The 18,490-nt window shown below is 42.3% G+C and overlaps 1 protein-coding gene across 3 annotated transcripts in view; it reads right to left on the bottom strand.

The window, feature by feature from the left end:
- EPHA5 (EPH receptor A5) overlaps positions 1-18,490 on the bottom strand; it is a 675,470-nt gene that overhangs the window by 161,559 nt on the left and 495,421 nt on the right. For all 3 annotated transcript variants that reach the window (XM_085636504.1, XM_085636505.1, XM_085636506.1), the window contains exon 6: positions 15,354-15,478. In XM_085636504.1, coding sequence (XP_085492630.1) covers positions 15,354-15,478 — 125 coding nt within the window. The remainder of the gene's footprint in view (positions 1-15,353; positions 15,479-18,490) is intronic.

The raw sequence follows: 18,490 nt of genomic DNA on the forward strand, positions 1-18,490 counted from the left end.
GTGCCTGGTGAGATAAACAGCTTTCTTTTAGGGTGCTGTCTCCTAAGAAGAGTGCCTCTTGATTTAACAAACCTGTGCATGATTACAGACATAAACAACTTTCTTTGACGTACTAAGGATTTAATATATTTGTGCATAGCTAAAGATGTAAACAGCTTTCCTTTGAAGTTCTCTCTTTTCAGAAGACTTCCTTTTAATTTGACATGTGAACATGATTACTGACATGAACAGCTTTCTTTGGCGTACTAAGAATGCCTTTCAAGTGAACATATTTGTGCATGATGACAAATATACCAGCTTTCTTTTTGGCTAATCTCTTTTGAAAAGAATGTCTTTTAATGTAACATTATTGATTTTATTTCTACTTTTTGAAGTGAACATGTGCATGTTTAATTTGCATGCATGCTGATCAGAAATTTCCACTTAGCATTTTAACCATGCAAGCGCTCAGAATATGGTAGGCGTGTCCTCAACACTATCTCTATAGAGCTAACGAGGGAACCTCACTTCCTAGTGGTGAAAGAACTCGAAATCTCTGCTGGGAGGATATCCTTCATTCTCTCTACTTGGGATAGCAACACAGTCCCTTCTGCTACTTCTCTATGTTTCCTACCAGTAGCTCTATGATAATGGCAGCACCATGCCAGCATGCTGACAACATCAGGGTCAGCTGAAGCCAGTCTCTGCAGGTAAGTGGGTGAGAAAGCTAAGAGCAGAACAGGCCCAGACAGTTTAACACTGGGCCTGAGCACCTAACTAGATGGGAAATACAATTTTGGAAAGGGAAGTCTCTCCTTTTCCTACTTTGCCTCTTCCAAAAGGATTCCTGCCTCGCAAAATCTTCAAAGCAGTGATCTCTTAATAAACCACCAGTGATGGAACAGGGAGCCCCCCTCTACCCCCACCACCCCCCCAAGTACAAAGGCGACCATTCCCATTTCCATCAGCCATTGTTTGTCTTTACCACCGCCTGAAGGACCATCAGGTGTTATTCCTCATTTGCACTCACTCCGAGGTAAGGAAAAAGGTCACTAGTGGCAGGAAAAGGTCCTTCACTGGTAACCCTTTTCTGACCTGGAACCCATTGGAGGGAAAGACACCATGCACCAGGATGAAGTGTGCCATCTAGGCAGAGGGGCTAATTCCACCCACTCCATACCCTACAACAGCCTTTCACCTCCCTGTGGACATTCCCATGATCTACCCTGCCCAGCGGAGGGGTAAGCCTACAAATCAACAAGATCATTGATTGGGATGTCAGTCCCTTTGCTACAGGGCTCATCTTGCCCATCACACCAGAAACAAACAGTCTTTTACCCGTTCTGAGGGTCAGATCAGGATTAGGAAAGCCCCCAGGCAGGCTCTCCCAACACATGGCCCATCTCTCTCCCACCCAACAAAACTTCAGTTGGCTTTACTCTGCCCCTTTGAGGCATATGGGGGGTTGATGTTGCTCTCAAACATTAATGGTGCAGTGATGAGTGCCAAGGCACAGGGGCGTCATACTGAGGGCCACTGTTGCTCGCAGATCAGGTGCACACCGGACTTCTCACTGGGTTGATGTTAATTGCAGGAGAATCACAGATCAGACAGTTGGGGGAGGGGCTGGCCTTTGTAGTCTCTGCCCTTCCGAAACCTTTTCAGAAAAACCCTGTATCACTGGACTCTACTCTTGTCTAAAGGCAGCCATATCCGTTACCCAGCAGGCCATCTAATTCCTTTACTTCCTTAGCTCCTCAGTCCTGGCGTATATTCTACCCATCCAGAAGCGACATTCAATGGTTCTGCCTTACATTCCATTTTCCCTCTTCACAGGTGTGTAAGCTCTTCCAAGTTAAGAGTGAACACTGGATAGGACGAAGGGGTCAACTTGTATTCAGTAAATTGCACTTTGGATCCATCCTACACTGCAATAAAATCTGAATTTGAACCCAAATGTTTGTGGAAGACCAATCAGTTAAAAGTTCATTCGTTGCAGGGAGTGCCACAGTTCCAGGGCATCTAGCTATCAGGGGAACTGTCACTCTCAGGTTGTGGGCAGGAAAGCAGATAACCTTTGTTGAATCAGATGCTGATGGGATGAATCTTGGCTTCTCCAGCAGAACATGGCAGAGGATGTGGAGGGTGAACGGACTTTGTCTAATATGGGCAAATGTGGCCCATGCCCTCGGCAACATTGTTTGATCCTAATGTTTCTTCAGGCCAAAAATTGGCCTGCTCTAAATGGCTTACTCCAAGAAAGCTGAACACAACAGATTCTTTCTGTTCTACTCAAGTGGAGGTGAATTCGATCTAAGCTCATACACTTGACTTTATTGTGGTTTACAGCAGGGATGGAGTAACATAAATGTGCATCTTAGAGAGAGGATAGGGAATAGGAGGAAGAAGCTTTGACTATCAGCAACCATACTGCAATGTGACACAGGGACACTGTGAAAATATGACCTTTTAACCCATGCAATTACAACACATAATTTTACAACGCAGTCTTTACATCTCTACTGCCATTACATTGCATGATTTTACAACGCATGCCATTGTAATGCATTTTTAAAAACTACCATTACAACGCGTTCCATTACAACGCATACCATTACAACGCTTAATACTTTTAGGGCAAACAGAAGGGTGTGTTGGCAAGTGCAGGGGTAAAAATTACTATTCCCACTCCAGTGAGTGCAACAGCAGGGTAAGTGTTGGATAGTGTAGGGGTAAAAATTACTAAGTGTTGTATAGTATAGGGGTAAAAATTACTATTCCCATGTACCCCAAAACCCATACCCACCCTAATACCAAATAAACCTCCATTACTTACCTTATAATGTGTTGTAATGGCATGCGTTGTAATGGTATGCATTGTGATGGCATGCATTATAGTGACATGCGTTGTGATGGCATGCATTGTAATGGCATGCGATGTAAAGGCAGTTGCGTTGTAACAGTTGCGTTGTAAAGGTAGGTTGTTGTAATGACTGTGTTGTAATGGATGTTTCCCGGACACAGGGGATCCCAATCACCACCTCTTGTATACCTCAGGACTACTCACACAAAAATATATATACAATGGAAATCATCAGTCATGACAATCCATGCTGCACTGATTTACACTGTAAGAACCCAGCAGGCAGTCTCTGTTCTGGCAAGGTAAAACGTCCTACATCCCACAACTATTACTCAGCTGCCACCAACCATTGATTATCTCATGACTTGGTCATTGGAGCAGTATTCATCCATGATAAGTGGAATACAACTTTTGAGAATACCTTTGGCACTCTTCGGTTTATTCACACTAACCTGATGTTGCACCGCACCTACATTAGGCCAGGCTAACCTATCTTAGTGGAAGAATCAGGTGTCCACGAAAATGCCTACTTCTGAATAGGCAGATCATTAACCTGCCTCTAAAATTCCAACACTTTTTCACTATGAACCAACACAGATGCCATGAACACTAGTCTAACAGCACAGACAGCAGTGCCAGACACGCACATACCCCTGTCTTTTTTAAACTATGGGGGTGAATAATTTGGCATGCAAGTTAAATGAGGCCCATTTTTTGCTTATATATATAAATTGAATGCAGCCTATTAAAGGAGGTTGCTCCTTTTTTCACACCTATTGTAAGCATATGTATGTATATGCATATATTACCCAGCGGTGCTTGCCACTGGGTAGCTATAGTTAGGACCACATTTCCATAGGAAATAGATTTTTAGTGTGCTTATAACTTTGGTGGCGTTTGACAAATTTTCATGAAACTTTCTCCCCAAAAGTCTTATCCACCCCTGGAACTTCCTGAAAAGTTTCCAGGTAATCCATCAAGCAGGGGCCAAGAAAAAGGGAAGGATCCCAAAATGTGTTTTGCCCAGGAAATTTTCCATAGGAATATTGAACTGCAACACCGCAAAAACGGATGACTGAAACTACACCTTATTTTGGAGAAAGCTAGATCTTGGTCCAGAAAGTGTGCTTTTGTGATTTGGTGTAAATCCGTTCAGAAGGTTTTGAGAAATTAAGGTTCAAAATGTATGTATATTTCATACCACTGAGGATCCACAGAGTTGACAGATCTAAAGATGAGATTATTGGGTACCACCACATGAACAAAGATGGGGCATTGGCCATTTTAGGTCTTGGGAACTCAGTAACCCTGAAGAAAGCCTTGAGTAACTATAACTTGCCTTACCATGCACTGCTTATACTCTCACATTGTACATCACTCATGATATAATCAATGGCAGTATTGATAACACCGCTGATAACATCTAAAAATACATCATTTATGACAACACTGTGAATGGCAGGGTGTGAGTTATAATTACTTCAGTTAACTATATCTTGTGAAATTCAGTATTTTTTTGTAGTTTGAAATACTATGTTGCAACTGGCATTGTCACCTAACTATAATGTTACTTTAGCCCTTGGTTTTTCAGTGAATTTCTAAGGTTTTTTATTAGCTAACTATAACTCTCACTTTAACCTTTGTTTTTTTCGTGCTGTGTGTGTGTTGGTGTGTGCTTGCATATGTGTGATGTGTGGCATGTTTTGATGATACTGTAATCCTAAAGTTAAACTTTTGTTTTACAAATGTTCGCTATGATACGAATTAGACAGCTGCCACTAAGCTTAAAGTATAATGTGAATAGCATGAAGAAAACCAATGCCATCCCATGCTGTCAGTTTTGGCTCACCCAAGGATTCTGTTTATGGCAGTGAGTATGGTCTAATATATTTTTATTTTTCCAGCTACAAATGCTTTAATACATATACTCCACGTTCACACCAACATGACATCCCTATTGAAAACTATAACTGTGGGGAATTGAGGTATTATCTGGGGCAAGTCAAAATTGCATTGCACGTGATGATGCAGTATGGTACCTTGCTTATAAAAGCATGTTTCCAAATGCCCAATGTTCTGCACATGCCACATGCTTGGCACAAGACTTAATATCAAGTAAAAACACCAAGAAGAAATCCAGTGTTATCACATGTTGTAAACTTGATTTACCCAAACATATGTGAAGTGACTATGATTGCAGTCAGATTGTGCATAGGTAACCACATGGGAATGACAGAGTGGTCCCCTATATTTTTCTTGAGATGGCATCGTTACACACTGTGCTTCCTTGTACATTTCTAGCCATTGGGATGAATAAATATCCATTGAGTGCTTGTTTACTCACTTTTGCCGTTCTTTGTGTGTCTGCTGATACCAGGGATACTAGTGGACAGGTAGCATCTCTTGTGTTTCCTCATGGTCCCTCTAACAAGCCCTTAGGAGTAGAGCTAATACATAACAATGTGTGGCCTTTGGTTTGATCCAATACTGTTAATAGGGTGATGATAATTAATGTTTAACTCTACAGTCTGACCCTAATCATCTGAGGATCCTCCATATGGCTTTCGTAGACTTCTGTAATGCTAGTTAGTCGGATGTTTTTTATGCTTCTTGAAGATTATCTACATTTCATCAAGATATCGATTCTTACAACGTGGCTGTTAATGCCCCCGATTTGGATGTATGGGCTAACCCCTGGCATATTATGTTGACAACAGAACAACACAGAATTAGAAACACTCATTATGTCAAACATGTAAAAAACTGATCTAGTGCATCACCTGTTCACATGGTGGCTCTAATTGTGACCTATATGTCTGGCCATCTACCTGGTCTCTGTCCATCCTTCAGTACTGGGATGCCCTTCAGGACCAGAGGCATGTCTTTCATAGCGATGGTTCAATTTGGATCTGGTCACACTGAAGAATCACCTGCTAGCTGCTCAGGATAGGCTTGCTATATATGCAGCTCCTATCCAATCCTGTAAGTCCCCTTTTGAGGTCAAGGACTTCACCCAGGGTGCACCAGATAGGAAGTCAACCACTAGGCATGCTTTCTATTACAACTCACTTTGCCCTTCTCACAAACTCTCGACCAGTGTGGCTCAGGAGGGCTGCCGACACTCTCCTCTGTCCACTTGGCCAACCACACACCCATTTAAGTTTTGTTAACTGTCAAGCCCTACCCAGAGAGACTAGTTGTTCCTCCCCCACATGTGCCACAGCCTCCCTAGTTAACACCCAGCAATAATACCACCTCAACGAGGCCATGTCCAGGACTACCACCCAAGGAACCACGCTCCTAGTGAGTACACATGTAGAAGACTCCTAGTACAAGTATGCGCACACTCATTCCCACACAGGCAGGGACCCCTACAGCTGACATAACGTTTTCTTGGCATTTCTTTTATAGCTTCATAGTGAACATGAAATATTGGTCTTTTTGCTTTTATTTTTTTTTTATTGTATGTCTTTGCCTCTTTTTTTGAGTGCGAGCATCTACAGGTCACAGATATTTAGGGTCAAATGTACAAAAATTAGGAATTGTTATTGACAAATTGAGATTCTTACCAAATCGCAATTCCTAATGTATGAAAACTTAGTACGATTATATAGCGAATCCTAGTGGGTTGCTCTTATGAATATTATTGAGGTAGGTCGCAGTTTGCAGCCCATTGGGAATGATAGCCATCACAGGGATGGTGGCCTGCAGGGGTCAGCGGACCACCATTTCAGTGATTGCTTTTACATAAAGCAATATTTATTTTTTATTTTTTTAAATGCAGCCAATTTACATTAAAGGAAAAAGGAATGTGTTTAAACAAAAGAAAATGAATTCTTAAGGTTTCATTTTTTAAGCACAGGCTTATGCTGCTCTGCTCTTAAAAAAATATTTTTGTTTACATTCGCAAAGGGGAAGGTGTTCTGTGGGGAACCCTTTCCAATTTACGAATGGGTTACCACTTCCTTGAAGGAGGTGGTAAAATATTAATGTTTTGCCAAAGGAATTCAGTTGCAAAATATTAATATATATCACACGGCTTTGGTATTTGGAATGGACACCCTAAACACGCCCCTTCCAAATACCGAATCGCATAATCAAGTTGTGATTCAGTAACAACTTACTGAATTGCAATTTGGCATTTGTAAATTAAAAAAATGCTTTTTTGCGGTTGCAAACAGCCCAATTCTGCAAATCGGGTCGTTTGTGGCCTCAAAAAAGATTTGTACATATGGCCTCAAGTCACAGCAGCTACAGTGCTGCACATCCTCATCAGAGAATTCGAGGATGTTAACAGTGCCTGAGGGCGTCCCAAAATCTTGATTTTCACTTTATCATATAAATTACTTTGAAAATACACATTTTATTATGCAAACCGTACACCATGCACGCACTCTATCGTTGAACTGTCCATTGCACATATGCTGCTTTCTTTGACAAAAGACCAGTCTAAACAAATAGGTTTTCACTCACTCGAGAAGGAATGTCTAGGTCATTGGTTCCTGACATATTTTTCAATGCACAATACTGAATAATCAGCTACTTATAAGCATCCTATGTTTCTTCAGTACCACACGCGTTAATGTCTTTTCAAAGAGTCTCACATCAGTCTTTGGAAAAATCACAATTAATAATAAAAATCTACCTTTGTTCCCTAATGAGTTCCCGTATTCTGATTACCTTGTTTCACCTGATTACAAGTCGGGGGGAACAAACTTAACGCATTCATTTTGTTCTGCATAATTATTAGTAGTTGGGTTTTTCCGCATCTGGATTTACTGGGTTTGGAAGAAACTGACCAGGTGTTTTCTCCGAGAAAATTTGCACAAGACTTTAGACCTAATTACAGGTACGGTGGTCCACAGGACCGCCGTATTGGCGGTGGCAGTCTGACCTCCGCCACCATTGTGGGTCTGCCCAAATTATTTAGAGAGTGGCGGTCAGACAACCACAGGACCACTGCCCCTACCGGAATACAGGATCCCACAGTGGTGGCGCAACGAAAAGGGGCAGGAATGTGCTGATGCACCACCAAGCATATTCTGAGTTGTATTTCCACCGCCCGTTTCATGGCGGTGAGCCCGCCATGAAGTGGGTGGCAGAAATGCCACTCGGCGCTTCTGGTCCTGGTTGTGCATATGTTTCGCCCCCCTGGAATTGCACCTTGTTCCTGCACAGTATGGCACATATGATATGGTGCATGCTACACCATGCAGGAACGTGCTGCAGGTGCTGTCACGGTGGCGGTCTGCTGTTAGGGTTGGGCTTTCCTATGAGCCTAACACAGCTGTCGCAGTGAGACTCAGGATCTAGCGGGCGGGTGCACTACTGGCTTAGCGGTCCTCCTGGCAGCTCAGCAGTGGCGGTGCTGCGGGAGGACCACCAAACTTGCAATTGTCACGTCCCACTTTTTTTTCCTGCAAAAAAAAAATTAATTTAAAAAAACCTTCTCTGTCCCTCCCCTGTTCTCATCCAACTTCACCATTCCAGGGATTGTTTTTTCACATAATTACGTTGTACTGGGGCAATTGTATTACATGTAAACAGTACAATTGCATGATATTTGATTGTGCGGGAAAATCGCCTCAGTACTGTGTAACTCCTAATTGGGGCCATTGTAGACTAACGCATTTTGGGGTTGACAAATAAGCTACAGCAGCCAGCGTGTTGCTAATGTACTTCCAGAGAGGAAAGGAGCGCCGGAATCAATTTATATTCACATCGCAGCTTGTCTGTTGTCTATGCTATAAACAGCCCACGGTTATACAAGCGGAGCTGATAAACCATCAAATATGAATAATTATCTCCAAAGACGGACGTTCCGGGCTCCTTTTTTAATATCTGCACTTCTTTCTGCAGGCTTTTGTACTAAGCTGTCGAGCTTGCAAACCGGTGGCAAACAATTTATAAAACTAATGAAAAGTTCAAGCTTTTGTTTTCTCTGTGATATTGTCTCATCCTTCTTTTTCGTCCTCTAAATGGCATACCTTTACTTTTGTCTTAAGTGTTAAGCCCCCTGGGCCCCAGTTCAGCAATTGCTGTCCAGGCTACACCTTGTTTCTGACCCAGGCACATGCTGCCTTTGGCAGTTTTTTGCAAATACAGCCTAAAAACTAATCCACAATAGGATCGTTCAGAATCTGTCAGCTATTTTTCAGTAATACTATGATTCTGTGATGAGGTCACTGCAAATGGTGATCATGATATTACAGTGAATTTAACATTAAATGGGGAACACTGTATAGACCCCGGAGGCCGAGCGGTAGGGGTGGGCGGAATTTGCGTAGTCGTGCTATGCAAAGCTCCACAAAATGGTAAAAAATCTCCGCGAGCACGCAGAGTTCCGCGAACACGCGGAATTGCTTGTTCCACCCGTTCGGGATGCTTTTTTCCTGTTCGCGAACGTTGTTTGCATTCTCGGGGGGAAATATCTCGCGAACACGCATTTTGAAAGTGCGAACAAGCAAAAAATTCCGCAATGCCGCTGACTTTTTGCCAATTCTGCGTTCTCTGCGGAACGCGAAATAACCCAAATTCCGCAAATTCCGCGAGCAGAACGGAGCTTACCGCCCAGGGCTAGCGAGCGGCTAGGCCGGCGGAAGGGCCTCTGCTACTTTGAGGGATCCCAGCCATACATTGCATTGGGGAGCCATGAAGAGAAAATCTCCCCTACAATTTCCTCCCTAAACATAAGGTAGACAGACACCCCTGAAGCACTAAGAACCGTCTACTTGCGGTGGAGAAGCGGTCTCCAAAGACTGTATCTGGGGAACCGACACAGGCTCCGCGAACACACAACCAACGTTTCTCCCTCCTCTTAATGGCAGGGCAGGAGCCACACCAAACTATAGAGGAGCTACAAGAAGTTATCACATATTGTTGATCATTATGTTAGAACCAGCTTTTTGCTGGAGTTGACATATTAGGATATTCAACCCAGTTAATTGGTACCACCGCATTTTTTGATGCAACAGTTGGATGTGGCTTTGAAATGCAAATAGTGCTAAGTATTTAAAACTTCACTATTTTACATCTGATCCATATTTTTTCTGTTTTACAACTTTCAATAGATCCAACACCTGGTTATACAGATGTTTGTGATTGTCTTTTTAAGTCCTGCATGCACTTTAAACGAAAGAATGGGCTGTGCCTCCAGTGTTACAGAGAGCATGTTGATGAACTGAGACCACAGGAGATTAGTTGGCAAAGGAAGGGAATTCTGACCTCAAGGTTATGATCAATTTAAGAATAAAGAAAAAAATGTCAAATGCTGCAAGGCTTCTGTTGGAAGAAGGACTCCCTTTATTGACCACTATGGCACGCGGTGCCAAGGATGCTCCTTATTCGGCTCATAGTAGTCTACATCTCATTGGAAGCTTTTATTTATTTATTTGCAGTTTTACATAGCGCAAACTCGACCCGAAGGTATCAGAGCGCTTTACAGCAGCACCGGTTGCATTACAGATGCACACATTCGTTTTAGGTATGGGGAGATTAAGTGATTTGTCCAGAATCACAGTATGCTTGAGCCTCCCGCCTGACTCATACCTGGTTCCCCAGCTTCAAAGTCGGCCTCTCTAGCCCTTAAGCCACATCCTCTAGGTTGCGCCTGACCACTGCAAACAGCAAGCCATGGTAGTGCAGGGCCTCTGCCCCTGGATCAGCATCAGGAAACAACCACCAAAGAGACAAGCAGACCATCAAACTGCACACTGTGGGTGTGTCAACTTCCAAGCTGTATGCAAGGATAAATGCTGATGGTTATAATACAAAGGGGTGTCCATCTTTCCAACAGCTGTCACTACCCTACGTGTAACAGAGTGATGCGCATAATCACAGAATAACCCACTGAGCGCTTTCATTATACTTTGTGACTGGCACATTATTATTAGGGCTCTCGTTTTTTATGGTATTTATTTCCTTAATATTTCTGTTTGTGTTGTTCAATATTTAATGTTGCTCCTCTTACCTGTATTTATCCTTTCTGTGAAAAATAAAGTTGCAACTGGTGTAGTTTCACATTTCTTTAACTGATAATAGAGCACTCGCACTTGAACACTTATCAGGTTTATTCATATGAGCAGTTTTCCATAGTATAATTCACTCATATGGAAAGAACAGCATTGTAGGAAAACATAAGTGAACATCTTCAGTTATTTGAGCAAATGCTATCCTTTCATTGGCTTCCCGTCCGGACAATCTGCACAGATTTTGGGGTGAGAGTCATGATGAATAGTACAGAGAGCCACTCAAAAAAGATCCACGTTCAATAACTTTCCTTTTAAATAAATCCAGACATGAAAACACATTGTTTTTCCTAATTATTTGTAAAAAATATGCATAAAAACAGAGATTTGGGAACCCTACTTATTAAAAAAAAGAGATCCCTTGACTAGGGGTGAGTGGTTGAAAAGTTTCAGCACTTCGTCCATCATCTGGTTGTGTTTGCTATGTTGGCTCTAAGCGGCCAAGGGTATGCCCAGACATGGGTCCCTTGCTCGCTTTGCCACTGGAGTCAAGCAAGTGTGACTGATGAGGGGTGATGCCCCAAAATCGGTCCTAGGATGCTTGTTTCTGGTCCAGGGAAGACCTTGCCTGACAGTTCTGGACTGTTCCCATTAGAGCATGGTCAAGATTTGTATATGGCTGGGTCCAAACTGGGGTGGCATAGTGAGCAAAAGCACGATGTATTCAACCCAGATCTCGTGACTGTGGGTGAATGGTTGAGATTTTCAGCACTTCGTCCATCATCTTGTTGTGTTTGCTATGTTCGCCCTAAGTGGCCAAGGGTATGCCCAGACATGGGTCCCTTGCTCGCTGTGCCACTGGAGTCAAGCAAGCGTGGCTGATGAGGGGTGATGCCCCAAAACCGGTCCCAGGATGCTTGTTTCTGGTCCAGGGAAGGCCTGGCAGTTCTGGACTGTTCCCATTAGAGAGTGGTCAAGACTGATTTGTATATAGATATGGCACTCCGTCCATCATCTTGTTGTCTTTGCCCAAATTATTACGCACAGGATAATTTTACACAATTCTGAGAATCCTAGCCTCCATCTTAGATTACATAAACTGATGATTAACTGTTAAATGTGGTCATAGTATTTTCTTCTGCTCAACGACTGCACTTAGTTTATTGCACATTGCATCTGCATGAGAGATGCTGTTGGTAAAGCTTTACTTTATGGTAAAAAAAGTAGGTATCCCTAAGCAGCACTCCCTCTCAACAATTTTTCTTGTCTTTTTGTAAAGTCCAACTCCGTCGGTTTACCAGCCTTTAACGAATGCATAAATTGAATCACCCAGAACAGTACAGTTTGCCGGATCCAAAGTACACTCTCCTTGAGGAAGAAACCAATCTTACAATCTTCTCCTACAAGCTCTCCATGCGTTTGAGCAAATCCCTCTATTTAAGCAAACTAAATAATGAAATTCATTCTTTCAAGTAGTTTCAAATAACTCTGTAATCTCTCTTGATAAGGCTCCTATATTAGCAGAATATTTTCATTCTAATAAAATATCATGAGGCTTAAGAGTTTTAATGAAACTAATGTAAGGGAAAGAGCCTTGAATCAGGCATGAAAATGAATCAGCTGATGAATAAATATTAGTCTGATTGAATTCTACAGGTGGAATCGCTGAGATCGGATCACGCTTGAGGACAGAGTTATTCTAGGTCATTGCTTTGAGTGAGCCGAGGACACTCTTGAGCACCATGGAGTGGGATACAAAATAAATAAAAATACAAACAAAAATAAAATGGAGCTATTAAAATGTTTTTTTTATGTAATAGCAGACCTAACGGTTAAAAAGGAGAGGAAACCTGGATTCTTCGAAAAAGAAGCAAGACAAATCTTCTCTTTACTTTAACTTGCAAGTAAAACAGTTATTCTTACGCAATCAGAGCTCATGGCATGCAGAATATGTATTGTGTCATTATGTTAACAAGAGATCGCATGCCACAATGTCAGCAGAATACTTTAAGCAAGCGTATGGGTGAATCTTGAGGAGGAGGTAGGAAATAACCAGTCACGGTACAGATAAGCACGGTGGGGTGGGGGCAGACAGGGAGGCGGGGGGGGGGTTGGCGGGGGCAGAGTCGAAAGACAACGATTTTATTTATTTATTTTATCATCCCTATTCCGTCATCTGTCGACCCCGACCTACCGTGCTTACCTGCACTGGCAGCAACTGGAAGTAACCCTATGATTACCATTTCCATGGCATTCAAGTACCAGCTGGCAAAAGCCAATCCTAGGAATTCCCTTGTTGGCATGCATGGCACTGGGTTTGAAAGAAAAGGTTGCATTAGGGCCACCGAGCAGTGACGATATCCGTGCCCTTCACTGCAGGATATGGGAAGCCTCTGTTGTTGATGCTGATGCACCGGGGTCCAGGAAGAAACCCAGGCAACTCATTGAGCCCTAGACAGGTAAATATGGCGGGCTACCATGAGTTTAGGGCTTGCCAGTACCACCACCATCCCACTGCCATTCTGGCTCCCTATTGCCGTATTATAATCCATCTACATGTACTGTCCCCATGTCAAACACAGCAGGAGTTTGGCATGTTGTGTGTGGAGGCAGCAGTGTGGATTCCAGCCTTCAATAGGCAGCAATATAACACCTGCCTATAAAGTGTGGGGGTCAATCCGCCTACATCTGCCTTCTGCCATCCTCTCTCAAAGTGCAGGTGGAGGCAGTGTTCCCTGATGGGCGAACCACATCTGGCTGTCACATCATGAAGGCTCTCAGGTGGGCTTCACGCCAACAGAAATATGATCACCTCGATGGAAGATCACCCATTAAATGTGTACAGTTAGCAGGTGCACAGCTCTCCCTTGAATTGCACAGGTCAATCATATACGCATAGTGTAACAAAAAATATATAATGTACTGGTCACATGATCATTCGTGTACATATAAGTAAAAAAAGGAATGAATTACCCACTGTGGCGGTAGTGTACACAGGATAGGGTACATTTAAAGACTTCAACGGTTCAAAGTCGTGGGTCTCGAAGTGTTCATGAAAGTTAGGCCACTTTTTTGGAGAGAGTGGTATTATTTTGTTACAAGGGATTTTGTCTTGCTCCTACCAGGAAATTTAATCTAAGAAGCAAACTTCTTTCAGTGCAAGACATAAGTGGAGTGAGACAACAACAGAGCCCTGATCAATGTGATTCTTGCAGATGTTTACTTTTTGCGTTGCCTCACCTAAGCTGTCCGTAGGGTAACCACTTCATTCCATATTGACTGGGCACAAAGTTTCCAGTCCTGTGCTATTGTTTTGCAGCGTATTGCATTTTGGGAGTTGTGGCGTGAAATTTTAATTAACTAATGATGTGTAGAAGTAAAACCCAGGACTGGAAATCTGGAGCTGTGATGAAAAAGGAGCGAAGTAGAACCCTAGATATGTATGCGTGACGTTGTAGGTTACACATGAGATGTCCCTATACTTTTCACTAGGGTCACATGGTGTCCTGCTCGATCTATACCGAATGATCAATATCAATTTACCCAAAGAATCTGAAAAAGAAATGGGTGCCTTGAACCCCCCTTACTGATAGCCAGAATCTCAAAGATCAGTTTCCAACGTGCATATATGATTAGCCGTGACAAAATAGAAAACAGTGCTTTGACCGACGCTGTTCCTAGGTACTGGAAATATTCTTTCAGCTGCAAAGTTATTGTTGGAAATCAAAAGCAGGGGCGTGAAAAAGCCCTCAGGTACGAAGTCCTTGCCAGCTAAAGCATTTATACACAGTAATCGGGTTGCAGCTATATAATTTTCCTATTTCGTTTTGATTCTATATGAGTCAAGCCAAAAGAATTTTTTTTAAGTATTAAAAAATAACACTGCAAGCAGGCCTTTTATCTCTGTGAACTGCTCTTAGAAGAAAATCGAGTTCATGGTGTCCGATTTTTCTTGGACTTCACACCTGTGAACACTTCCCTCATAAATGTAAAATTCACGTCATATTGTGGGGTTTATAATTAATTTTCTGAATCGAGTATGTCACCTGATTCTGTATGAATCTGAATTTGGTCTTGGTGGCTGCTTAGTAGTGGCAGACAAAATGGCCGCCTGCTTGTTCATCATAACCCTCTTACCAGCTAGGTAGACTTCTCCAACTTTCTACGTCGTTCCTGGTCCAATGTGGGCCTGTTAGCTAGGATTATGTCATGAAGGGCAAGGGTTAGACGCTGCAACAATTTCGGGTTTCAGTTTTGCCCTCTTGACCAGGTCCACAAAGCCTATCTCAACTACAAACTTTTTCTGAGGCTTACAATTGTTATTATGTTTTACATGGTGACACTAGAATCACCTGCTAAAATTTTACATTATCTCGTTCAATGCAAATCACTGTCGATTATTTTTAGAGCACGTAGCTATGTCAAAAGATATTTCCCCAACAGGCTATCTGCTAATATCGAAATCAATGAATTCCCACCCCAACATTTGTAAAAATGAGAGGTCCTGACAAAAGACAGCCAAGACACATAACAAGAAATCATACCTTCTCAAAATATTTGATCTCGTACTCCAGGATGATACCATTGGGGCGGTCGGGTTCTTGCCATGACAGAGAAATGCTGTTTTTAGCTATCTTGCCTTTCTTCACCAGGCTGATTGGGGATGGTGCTGGAAAAAAGACACAAACAATGTTACTTAAGAATTCAGTCAATGTTTCAAATTCACCTCCTCTATATACAGTGCACAAACTATGAATTCACAATTTATTTCCATTCAACGTAGCATCACTGATGCTCACTGCGCACTCTCGTGTTCCGCCATTCTTCCATTAAACTTTACATCTCTTGTTATTTCTTGCTAATGTTTTCACATTATCACTATGAAACTTCCTCCTCAAACAAAGAATGTTGCCTCATCTTGTATTTTGTTGCACAGCCATGGTGACGGTGCAAGGCATGAGTGAGTTAAACTGATCTCTAATAGGCGTACATAAATTAAAGGTTTTTATTTTATTTTAATTTTATTTAATTTAATGTAGTTTTATATAGCGCAGACTTTACCCAAAGGTGTCAGAGCGCTTCACAACAGAACCAAGGCCATTACATGAGGAAATTTACATACTTACACATTACAAAGACAAACGAGATAGATGAAAAAGTAAAATTAAACAATAGATGGTAGTCACACAAAAATCAAAAACACAATAGGATTCGGATCATACAGGCATAGATTACATATTTACAACATTGTAAGAACTTCCTTGAGGGGCATGAAAAGGGAAGCATTAATTCTGGAAGTGTCTTTGGAAGAGAAGAGATTTGAGGCCAGCTTTGAAAGTCCGGGTAGAGGTGGTGGTATGGAGTAGTGGAGAAAGCGAGTTCCAGATTCTGACAGCATTGCCTGAGAAGGATTGAGCCATCGATCTTTCCCTTTTGAAGGTGGGGGGCTCAAGCAGTAATTTTTCCGCATTACGTGAAGGTCCAGAGCCTCCTGAGATTTTAAGTTTATTTGCCATGTATCGAGGATAGGAAGTGTGCAGGGCTTTGTGGGTGATACAGGCAAGCTTGTAGATTGATCTTGCTTCAATGGGAAGCCATTGAAGAGAAAAAGGTATGGGTGTGATGTGGTCACTTCTTTTCGCCCCAAAGACAAAACGAGCCACTGAATGGAGGACGGATTTGAGAAGGGAAAGGTGAGATTTGGGGAGGCCAGCAAGCAGAGAATTGCAATAGTCCAATCTAGAGAGAACCAGAGATTGGACCAAGGTTTTTAGGTCTTGCTCCGGAAGGAAACATCGAATCCCCCAGAGAAGGCGCAGTTGGTAATGTGCATTCTTTGCAATAGAATTGATGTGTGAGTGTAGATTGAACTTTTTGTCAAGAATAACACCAAGGGATTTAGCGCTATCGACAACGATAGGTTTGTTGTTCAGTAAATTCAGGTTATTCATCCAAGATTGAACAGGAGGAGTGGAGAGTGAGGTAGAGAGGAGGAGCAATTCAGAATGAGTTGATGAGCTAACATCCAGTTTTGAATAGAATTTAGAGTAGGTTGAGGATTGAGATGTCGTGTGAGGAAGACACCTTAAGGTAGATTTGGGTGTCATCAGCATAGAGGTGATAAAGTATCCCAGATTTCCTTAATAGATTACCCAATGGTTCCAAGTAAAGATTGAAAAGAGTGGGTGCAAGTATAGATCCTTGAGGGACGTCTTGACCTACCGCCATTGAAGACGAAAGGCTGTTCGCTATTTTAATCACTTGAGATCTGTCCAAGAGGAATGAAGCAAACCATTTAAGCACTGTGACTTCCAAGCCCATTCTCTGTTTTAAAGTGGTTAGGAGAGTTTTGTGATTAACAGTGTCAAAGGCTGCAGAAAGGTCAAGAAGAAACAGAAGACAGAAGGTGGTTACTCAAACAAGGTTCTACTATTATCTGAGGCTGGCTTTCTGGTCTTCTTAGTAAAATCATGCAGAGGTGTCACCAGAGTGCCAATTTAAACGTAAACATGACATGGTCAAGTTGAAAATAGCTCAGCCCGATTACTTCTGAACCAAAATTCATTAAAACAATTCTTCAACACTAAGAAATCATCTACCCTCAAAAAACAAAGAGAGGTCTTCAAAAACATGCAAAACTCCCTTAAGATGACTTTCAACAAATGCCCCCAAACCATAATATTTATAGTACAATCTAAGCAAAATCAATGAAATGCAATTGATCATACCGGACAACCAAGGTACCTCAGCTTCAGCCACTGACTTCATACTATCATCACTTAACTCTAGATGACAGAAACTCTCTTCACCACCACCAGCCCTTCCCGTCGTCTTCTCCATGCCTCTTGAGATCCTATCCCAACCTCCCTGCAGGAGGGCTGATCAAGCATTTATTTTCCTCAGGGGTAATCCATATCACCTTTAAGTAAGCCATCATCTCCCTCTCCTGAATAGAATGTCTCATTCCCCTGCCTCAATCTATCATCTTGGTTTCCTAAAATCCTGCAAAAAGTGGCTGTAAGTGGCTGTAAGTGAACCTCTTTAAAGACTACAACTTCCCAATCCTTTGTCAGTTCAGTTGCTGAGACATAGCCATGAAAAACACACCTTGTCAACAATTGGGAGTACACTCTAGCTTATACCATCTGCTGTCATCTCCTCAGCATACCTGCACTGGATGCCATGATACATGAAACAAAGTGACATGCCTACAACTCACATGCTGCAGTTAACAAGGTCACCTCTGCCTCTTTTTGCTCCTTAAGACTAATCAAAAATAGAGAAATATATTTTGTTCGAGCTCTTGAAGACAGTAGTCATTTCTTGACTACTGCTATAGCGCCTATCTCAGTCTCTCTGTTGGCTCACTGAAGAAGCTTCAGACCTTGCAGAATTCAGCAGCACGCTTTCTTTAAAAATCCCCAAATGTGTATCAGCTAGAGGTGCCATCAGGAAACTTCACTGGTTGCCGTTCAGACAACGCATCATCTCCTGAAACACAAACACACTCATTTTAAACTCCTTTCACCCATCCCACATTTATGCAGAACCAGATTGGGAGGATGGGGATTATTTTACATCACTTATAAAGAATGGACAAAATCCCACCTCAGACCAGAGTATCCTCCTCTCTTCTTGAATCCCGTAAGAAGCTGAAGACCTGGCTTTTCAATTAGTCAAC

Source organism: Triturus cristatus, chromosome 2_1 (assembly GCF_964204655.1).
Source record: "Triturus cristatus chromosome 2_1, aTriCri1.1, whole genome shotgun sequence".
Classification (NCBI taxonomy): Eukaryota; Metazoa; Chordata; class Amphibia; order Caudata; family Salamandridae; genus Triturus; species Triturus cristatus.